The sequence below is a fragment of the Haemaphysalis longicornis genome, unplaced genomic scaffold (genome assembly GCF_048455015.1).
Source record: "Haemaphysalis longicornis isolate Haplotype H1 unplaced genomic scaffold, Haemaphysalis longicornis Haplotype H1 scaffold_4, whole genome shotgun sequence".
Taxonomy (NCBI): domain Eukaryota; kingdom Metazoa; phylum Arthropoda; class Arachnida; order Ixodida; family Ixodidae; genus Haemaphysalis; species Haemaphysalis longicornis.
In genome coordinates this window covers 224,157,259-224,167,168 of record NW_027526361.1, presented here as the reverse complement: position 1 = coordinate 224,167,168, position 9,910 = coordinate 224,157,259, and the positions used below count along the sequence as shown (strand labels likewise).

Genomic DNA, 9,910 nt, shown 5'->3' with positions numbered 1-9,910 from the left:
GTTGAAGTCTTCAATCTTTGGCGCCGCTAGAAGGACGTGGTCGGGGCCGCTCTGCACTGCTTCATAGAGACCCCTTTCTAGTGCGTATGTAGTTGCCTATTGCTGCCAGTGAGGATGGGCTCCTGCGGGAGAGAAGCGGGTGACCGTGCATGACAGATGGAGGCAGCCATTTATCAAACGGGGGAGCGGCTCTGCTCAATTAAGGGCGCAGTTAAAGGGGACTCACCTGTTCACATTCATCTGGGACTTACCATGACCGACGGGCTTAAAAACCATCGTGCACTAATACGAAAAGCTTGACAAATCAATGTCAATGTTCACAACGGCCTAGTTTGCTTATTTTAGAAATATGTAAGCTGTGTACTGAAATAAAAAAAATAAAACTTTTGCTTGCTAGACCGCTACCGCAATCTAGTAAAAAAAATGTATAAACCAGAATGCGTTTGTTTATTTTTTATCTCAGTACGGAAGTTATATATTTCTAGACAAAGCAAACTAGGTTGTTGGGAACGTTTCTACGAATTTGTAAAGCCTCTTGTACCGGTACGCGACGCTTTTTAAGCTCTTGGTTCGTGAATTTAGTAAGTCCCAAGGAATGCGATCAGGTGAGTGGCCCTTAAGGGAACACATATGACGTTACGTCCGCCGGACATGCGAAAGGGTCTACGATATGTGCATCAGACGATATCTCCGGCGTAACACGAGACTAATAAGTGCGGCGTGATCAGCAGCGCGTTCTTTCAGGAATGCCGCATTGCCGCCGGGCGTCAAACCCGTTCGTTCTAAAACCGGAACGTGTGGGGGACCGTTCGCGCTTCGTGGGAGGGCAGAGCCAAACGACTGCGAACGTGCTAACGTTAAAGGTCGCGAGGGGTCATGCCCCGGCCGTGAAATTGCGAAAGCGCTGGTCCGAGGCACCATTGTGTGCAGCGCGGCACACCATTGTGTGTTTGCCACTCGAGTGATTGCCACTCGAGACTTTGCCCACTTAAAGGGGCCATGATAGAGAGACCAAACACAAGTAGGGTTCATTAAAAACACTGCTTTGTCCCACTAACGATGATACCAACTTTACCGCAAACACCAAGTTAATAATCGAGACATTAAAAGAGAACACACGAAGAAGTGGCGCCTCCCCAGCCACTTTTCTGAGATTCCACTGTGACGTAACGGAATGTCGTTGGTGCATTTGGCGGTCACCATAACCACCAAGAAACATGACTGCGTCATTGTAGTGAGGCTTCTAGTTCCGTCTGAGCTTATCACTTGAATGTTAACGTGCATCTAAGGCCGGGTTCAGACTGTTGCCGCAACTACCGTAATAACGTTAAAGAATGACGTCATTTTACGTCTCAGCCAACCGAACTACGTTACATTCCGTTTTTTTTTTTTTTTTTTACGTTCATAGACCACGATATGGCTTTTGCGTCGGCAGTCTGAACATAGCCTAACGCACCTATGTCCAGTAGCGTCCGAACCGGGCGGTGCAAGGGGCCCCTCTCTTACAGATGGGTTAGCACGGCTCCTCCAGTAAAAGAACACCTGAAGACTTCTGCTGAGCCCCAGACGGCTCGGGGAAAGTTAGATTTACTTGAACAAGGCAAAGCGCATAAGGATCAGATAATATTCGGTAGAAATTCCAGTTGCGATGGTCCCTAATTAGACGATATTTCTTGCCGTTATGAATGCCCCTAAAATGAAAAAATAGTGATGTCAACGTTACCCGTTTTCGGAAGATACACAGTTTAAAGGCCCTCGAATGAGGAATTGGCAATCTAATCTCGTGTCTCAAATATTCGATGCCTGCGGTATTAATCGAAGGATGGGTGTTAAATTGGCTGCATGCCATCATGATACTAGCCAGCTCCACTGAGCGTTACGACCATTATCTCTTGACGCTATCCACCTCAGATTTCTTAGGAAACACCGGTTCCCAAAGCGGCTTCCACCAATCGGATAATTACTCAGGCTGTCCCAAGTTGTCAGCAGTGCAGCTATATATTACGAGATATGAATGCATCCATATCATAATACTGCAATCTGTCCAATATAATGGCTCACCAGACAATCAGAAATATTCCAAACGAAGTTAAAACAAAAGATCCGTAGTGCGTACACGCACTCTAATAATATAAGGCACATGGTTCAATCTATATGTACAATATAACACATAGCATATCTTTTTTTTACAACTGATATGTGTATTTAACTCTCTTCTTTTATCAATATTCATCGTGCAATCCTTCCTTGGGTAGTATGAATGTGCAGGTCTCGTGGTACAATCGAGGTTAGGAGGCATGTATGTAAACGTACTGGAAGTATGTGTTGTTTGGCATTTTTTTATATTGTAACCTGAGCTACACTGGCCGAGGTTGAGCAGTTTCGCGTGGATCCTGGAGAGCCGCGCTGCGCATGCGCGAGGAGCAGTGACGTCACACGGCGCACAGAACGTTGCTCGCTGCCCGGCGTCTCTCACACCCCACGCGCCCAGCGTCTTCGCCGACCTCCGTTCCGCACGTGGCGGCCAGGTTCAGTTGATGATCATGCGAGGGATGGCCGGGTGTGGAACCGATGGCTCGTGCGTCGCAGCAACACCGGCGTGCGCCTGTGGAACCAGTTTAGCTCTGGGGCGATTGGTGACGCTGCGCCGGAGCAGCTTGATAAATATACACGTGTCACATAATACGTATACAGTGCGTGTGTGTGTCATTGAAGCAGCAGTAGCATGATAATCAAGCTAATCCTAGACAACCAGCAAAGCTAAGAATAACCAGCTGAACCTTAGCTCACGCTACGTATATCGGCTATATTTAAGAAACACCCATAATATTAATAAGATTGCTGATGATGATTCTGCTTATGGTAGCATATTCTTTGCTCCCCCATGGAAAAAATAGTTCCGACGCCACTACTAACTGTTTTAGTGCTAGCCCATACCGCGTCTCTCCAGGCAATACTTAGAGTTCCGAAAGAAAGCCCACCCAAAGTACCGAGATATCACGTGCAAAATACGGGATGGGCGAACTTTCGGGTCAGGTGCAAAAAACTTGTAAAGTGGTCGAACCGCGAACCAAAACTGCAAGGATATTAAGAAAAAAATACGAGATGGGTGAACATCCAGGTCAAGTGCGAAGAGGCCAAATAAGTGACCGCATGAATACATGATTCGTGGTAATTTAGTTCACTCATCGGCGATAAAGCCACCTATTTTGGGAGAGGGCGATCTCTGCAGTCTTTTAGTAAATTTAATACTTCTCCCAAAAAAGGCCTGGACGATGTTTCGGGGGAGGGCGTTCTCTCGGAACTTTACGGTACATCGCTGTGGCGCAAATTAAGAGTTTTTCATTGCTCCTTTCTTCTCCTTGTTAAGATTACGTTCCGAGGCTGAAATAGAGCTAAGTGAGTTCTTTCAAACTGAAAAAAGTTGTATTTTTGTCTTTATGCCCACGTTAAACGTTTGATAGGTATCCGAGAAGCGCGAATACAAGCCGAATGGACTGCACCGCGGACGCACAGCTGACCGAGCGGTACAATGACACGCAGACACGCAGCCTCCACGACGACCGCAGGCAGGCGGTTTTTTGAAGGTCTCATCGCGCCGCAGCTGCCGCTGTTACACTCGCATAAGTAGGAAACATTGACCTTTCAGAAGACCTATATCCGTAACTGCGAACGCTTGCTGACGACTCGGAGGAAAATGTCGGCTGATTTAAATTGTTCTCTTTTGTTGTTGTTTTTTTTTTTTCAGTCATTTTATTACCACCAGATGGATGTTACCTGTAAGCAGAAATATTTGCGTATATGATAAACAAACGACAAGTGCGGGCTCGAACACAGCTCCGAGAAACAAATACGCTGCTATATATCGGGCTTGGTGTACTGCGTGGCAGAGACATTTTCCATATTGTTCTTTAATGTCTTGTGCTCTACATGTTGCTCGTATTTTTATAATTCAAACATTAGAATTTCCAGCTTGTTTGATTTTGCTTCTTGATTGTACTGTACCAAAGGGGGCTGGGGCCTCTGTCAGGCTTTGTAGCCTTTAGCACCAGGCTGCCTCCTCGTACTTCTGAGGAAAGAAATCTTTGAAATCTTAGATATATTTGCATCTGCTTTGTTTTGTGTTATTTGTCACTCAATCGAGCCACGTACACAAACACTTTCAGTAAACATGTTTCCTGTGCCCAACATGTTTTCAGTAAAAAGGCTTGTGGTCGCTGAGAACACTACACTTCGGAGCATAGGCATGCACGGGAGAGAAAAATAATGAACAAAATCGTCCGAGCAATAGAGAATCGCGACACCGTTTCCCCGTGACTAAAATATCATGCGCCCCTCCGTCTAAGGACGACGATGGTTGAACGCGAAGCTTTCTGGTGACGGATTCTCTGGTTGTCGTCTGGGTTTGGACTGAGTATCGACCACGTCGAAATGGAGCAAAATACAGCAATGGGATAGACGCCGGCTTCATACGCGAAGGACGCCGGCTTCATCCATGCATTCATTATCGATGATGATGATGATGAATTTGCTATTGGTTTCCCCTTCGTAGCGGGGTGATGACGTGTCATCTTACCAAAAAGGACTAATACAGTCGAACACGGATATATCGAACTCCAAGGGGATCGCGAAATAGTTCGATATATGAAAAATTCGATATAAAAAATATGGGCTCTGAGACCTCACCTATGGCGGACAATCACTTCCCGATCGTCGCATTCAAGAATGACAACTAATTCCGCACTCAGGACGCAACAGGACACTTTATTTCCGTGAAAAAAAATCGCCTGCTTCTTCGTCCTGGAAATGAAATTAAAGACGCTGGTCTCGATCTTCTCGAGGCTGCACAACTAGAAAATTTCAGCAGTACGCTGCGCCTTCGCACACCACGCACAACACGCACGCAAAAGAAGAACAGCGCGCACGTACCACAAGAACTTTGAAGGTAACAATTCCAAGCGCTCGCGATGGTCATCTCCGAGAGAAACAGTGATCTCCGAAAGGTGCGGGACAACTCGCCAAACAGGAGCAACAGCAGCAAGATGCAAAAGAAGGAGGAGGCCGCCAGCGCCTTCGTTCCCTCTTCCCTTTCCCGAGACGACATCGGGGGAAGACAGACCCAGAGAGAGAGAAAAACAAAACTCTTTCTCGGCAAGCCGGGGAACGTACGCAGCCAAAAAAAAAAAAAAAAGGACGTGCGCATTCGGGGCATCCCTACCTCACACTGTCATATTTTCCCAGCGTTCGGGCTTGTGTGCCTAGAGAGATTTAGCATACTGGGCTCCGTCCGCTAACGCTACGGCGGCCGGTAGCGGGGCCCGACTGGGCAAGCGCAAATTCGTTCCGGTAGGGGGGATTAGTTTTGCGAGCCAGCTTTCGCCATGCCCGTGCATTCCTCTATATCCTCTTCAACCTCAATCGGGGGTGCAGCGACCGCCGAAGAGCACCTTCCAGCTCGCGCGGCGTTCGATATAACTAATGTCGGGAAAAATGCGGTTCGATATAGAAGTACGAATTCCTATACTTTTACACAGAATTTTCAAGGGGATAATTTATGAGTTCGATATAGACAATAATTCGATATACCCGTGTTCGATATATCCGTGTTCGACTGTATACGATGTTTTATACTCAGTTGGTTTAATACTATAGCGCTGCTTAGGGTAGGCACAAAAAGCTTATTAGGCACAAAATACTTTTTTTTTCCTGTTACAGGTGGTAACTGTCCTAGGCAATATTCCCCTCTCTGCTTTTCGTCGTCCAGCATTCTAATCTTCTTTTCGTCCCTCGACAGCCTTGAAGTTAACTTCCTCTGCGATACCCTTAAATCCTAGGGCTTCTGGAAGCCGAATATTCCCTTCATGTAGATTTGGATGGATACCCTCGCATTCTAACACTATGTGCCGCATAGTTTCTGTTTCTTTCCCGCAGACCACGCATACCCCATCATTTTGTGAATACTTCCCCACAAAACTCTTAGTTCGCAGGCAACCTGCTCTAGCCTGAAAAAGCAAAGGACTGCCCTGGGAATTATCGTAGACATTTTCCTTTCTGATGTTCAATTTCTCAGCCCTGTACATCTCTAACGACGTTTTAGCTTCCATTTTTCCCCTTCATTTATCCGTTTCTATCTGCCTTGCCTCTTTTTTGGTTACCGTGGCTGTTTTGGATTCTCCACTGTTCTTTCCGTATTTCATCGTTAGCCTTACTTAACCACGGCGTGTCCCCGCTTTTCAAGTATAGGTACCTAAAAATCGTAGCTGCCCACCTTCGTTGATCCAGTGCTCTCAACCTCATCTCAGACATATTTTACTCTGCGCTTCTGGAACTTCAAACGACGCCTAGACCATCGTCAGAGAAAGCTGGCTTTCCTGAAGGGTGTGTTGGCGTTATAGACGCCATCAGTGAGAACACTAGGCAATAATTCCGAAATCGCCGGAAACATTGTTGCTGTAGTTTTACCCGAAGTACACAATATTTTAACGTAGGTGTCAAACTTGGTGTAAAGGGCTTGCAAACCGGAAACGATTGCTATTAAACACGTGCACTTCGCTCCAGGACAAGCGCTTTCCGGATATGTTTTATTTTTACGAGGAGCGTTTCAAATGGCTGACGTTCGACCGTTTCGAAAAAATTCAACCATATGCAATCAACATAACACTGTTTTCAATGACATTCAGCTCAGATTCAGGTGTCGCTATGATACCGCGTTACCAAGGGTATAGAGTTACGCCGAACAACTAACAGTCGACGAGACGGGCAGCGTCAGCCCTCTCCCCCTACCCCCGAATCACAGAAACGATGCTCATAACAACCTATAACTATCCAGCGACTTCGAAACCGGCACTTACAAAAGTGTACCACCGAAGGTCATCTGCCCCGCACTGCTCAATTCAACCCTATCACTACTTGAGGTCACCACCAACCTCGTTTAGCGACTGAGCAGAAAGCGAATAAATGCATACGAAGTAAAGGTATAAGAAAGACATCATCGAACGTACTGCCCCCACATTCTTTTCAACAGGCCAAGCCACCACTCTGGCCCGAATAAACATTCACGTGGTGTTGGTGGACAGCAGCTCTAACTTCGTTTACGAAACAGTGTGACAAGGAACAAGTAAGTACACGTCGCTTTTACGGCCAACAAACGACGCGGTTTCGGTGACGAATCGGCCCCGGCAAATCGTGGCTCCCGCCTTCCTTCAGCGATGCCGGTATGCATCGATCGTACTCACCGGCGCAGGCTTGCATCGTGAAGGTCCGTTCCTGGCGGGAGCTACAAACACAGCCTCCGATGACCGAGCGACTCGCCGCAGCGCCGAACAGCGAGTGGCGGCGTCGTGTAGGGTGATGTGTGCCGACGTCGGAGGCGCGGCCTTGGGGCGCACGCGCGAACTGCCGCTTCCTGCCACGCAGCGCGAGAATGGCGATTCCCGCATGCAGCGCTTTCCCCCTCTCCCCCGGCGACTGGTTGCGGCTTTCATTTCTTCGCGTCTGAAAGTTCTCCGAACGCAACAGCTGCCGCGCAAGTGTCGATCGTAGTCGATGACTCCTGCCAACCAACCGACAGCGTGCTCGCACCTCGTGGTACACGGGCGGCGGCGGGAGGGAAGGGGTGAGAACGAAAATACGAATCGATCGCGCAGTTCGCTGCTCCTGTCCTTGCCCGGGAGGGAACTGTTATGCAATGAAGGGTTAAGACGGCATCTCGCTGGCTTCAATTTACAGGTTTGTTTACAGGATGCGGCGTTCCAAGCAGCTCGTCCGCCAAGAACGCAGTTGCTCTTCATCTGCGGTGTTGGCGGTGCAAGTCAAGTATCGAAGTTTAAATGCAGAATTTCAGTTCTAAATTAGAAAACGTACAGCCATAGAGCAAAGCACCAACAGCTGTCGCTTGATTCACATTTAAGACGAGCTGCCTGCAACACGAACTTGCTCAAAGAGAAGTAAATTTCGCAATGAAAACGCCGAGTAAAATTCGGAGAAATTTTGCGGGGACGTGACGTGCCGAGAGGTGCTCGTGGCAATATAAACATTACGGGAGATGCTTAGAACTTTCTTAGAATGCGAGCAAGAAAGGCTAGTCGGACCTTCTATCGATGGGCCGTTGAACTTTCTGTTGAACTTTGCGGCCGCGCCCGTCACCAGTAGAAAAGCACCCCCCCCCCCCCCCCCCCCCCCCAAAAGCACCGTTCGAACATGCTTCCGAAGGTTCTTCAGCTCGCTCGCCAAAGGCGGCTCGTATTTCAAGTGCAACCCGCCGCGGTGGCTCAGTGGCTAAGGCGTAGCGCTGCTGAGCACGAGGTCGCGGGTTCGATTCCCGGCCGCGGCGGCCGCTTTTCTGGTGGAGTTGAAAAGCAAGATCGCGCGTGTGTGCGAGATTTCGGCGCACGTTAAAGAACCCCAGGTGGTCAGAATTAATTCGGAGCCCTCCACTACGGCGCGCTTCATCGCCTGCGTTAGGGCCAGTGTTGTGCCCGTTCCTGTAAAACAGGAACGAAAGCCCGTTCCTCGTTCCTCCCCAATTTTAAAACGAGTTCCCGTTACAAGTTCCTTTATTGCGAAAGGAACGCGTTCCAGTTCCACTTCGAACATTGGAACGTGTCGTTACATTAGCGTTACATTTAATTTTTTTAATTTAAAATATGGTGTTGGATTCCTGATGCAAAATTAAGTGAGACATTTAAATCTCGCATCGCGCTACGTATATTATAGGAATATGAACACCTCCGGCAGCAGTTTATCTGGAGATAAAAAGAATCCAAAGAAATGCTCAAGACGATTTTTTCAGGCAGCATCGGACAAACACCAGACATGTCTAACTGGAAATTTTGGTGCTCTTCTATTATAGGTGAAACACATGTGACACTTTCCACTTCGGTTTTAACGCGCAGTAAGGCTACTGCCCTTCACATTTGCAAATAGCAAGTTACTCACATGTAGGAACGTAATAAATATCTTTCGTAAGAAACCGCGTCGAAAGGAACTATGCATAGCCCTTTAATGAAGGCTGATTTAACATTACAGTTTATTTAAAATACCTTACAGGTGCCTTTGCAGGGAATTTAGTAAGGGGTTACAAAAGCGAAGCTTTGCGGATAATACAGCACAAATTTTCGAGTAACAAAACACAGCGAAGAGCAAGAACTCCCGTGTGTATGAGTTTCAGCGCATGTTAAAGATCTCCAGGTTGTCAAAATTAACCTGGAGCCCTCCACTACGAAGCGCCTCATCGCCTGCGTTGTGTCGGCGTGTTAGACCTCACACTCTCTCTCTCTAGAAACAAAACACAGCAGAACAAGTAATTACCCCAAGGTTAGCAATCCAAGTTTAGGACAGAAGACGATAAAAAAAAAGAAAAAAGAAAAGCCAACAGCGTAGTCCCACAGGAATTCTACGCACAAGAATTACAAAGTACAGTAATCCCTCGTTATAACGAAATCGCTTTATTCGAAATAACGCTTTATTCGAAATTTATTCTGGTCCCAACCCAAACGTACGGATTTTAGGCCGCATTACTCGAGGCGCCAGAGGAGCTTGACCCGCTTAAAGCGAAGTGGCGAACAGAGGTGTTGCCGTGCCGCGGCGACTCAGCGCGAGTCAGGCTGTCATCATGACGGGTCAACGGAAGCTGGTGTTTCGCCGGCGATTTTCTCGAGCCGGTGATGCTCGATTCGGGTTATCCCCATTTTGGGCAAATGGTCCAATTGCGTGGTAGGGTCATTGAATTTCATCGCAACACATTGGTCAATGGCGTGGACATGACGGTGCGCGAACGCTGACAATCGAACCGTAGAATTAGCAGTGCCGTCGACAACGAGGCGCCGAAGAACTCCTGTGTTGCAAACTTCACGGCAGCACAACTCGGGAAAAAATTTCCCAGTGATCATGCAATGCCCCCCTAGTGCAA

At 47.7% G+C, this 9,910-nt stretch overlaps 1 protein-coding gene across 2 annotated transcripts in view; it reads right to left on the bottom strand.

The window, feature by feature from the left end:
* Positions 1–7,392, bottom strand: part of Cbs (Cystathionine beta-synthase) — a 155,448-nt gene extending 148,056 nt beyond the window's left edge. For both annotated transcript variants that reach the window (XM_077708094.1, XM_077708095.1), the window contains exon 1: positions 7,236–7,392. In XM_077708094.1, coding sequence (XP_077564220.1) covers positions 7,236–7,251 — 16 coding nt within the window. In that variant the 5' untranslated portion in view covers positions 7,252–7,392. The remainder of the gene's footprint in view (positions 1–7,235) is intronic.
* Between the last annotated feature and the right edge of the window lie 2,518 nt (positions 7,393–9,910).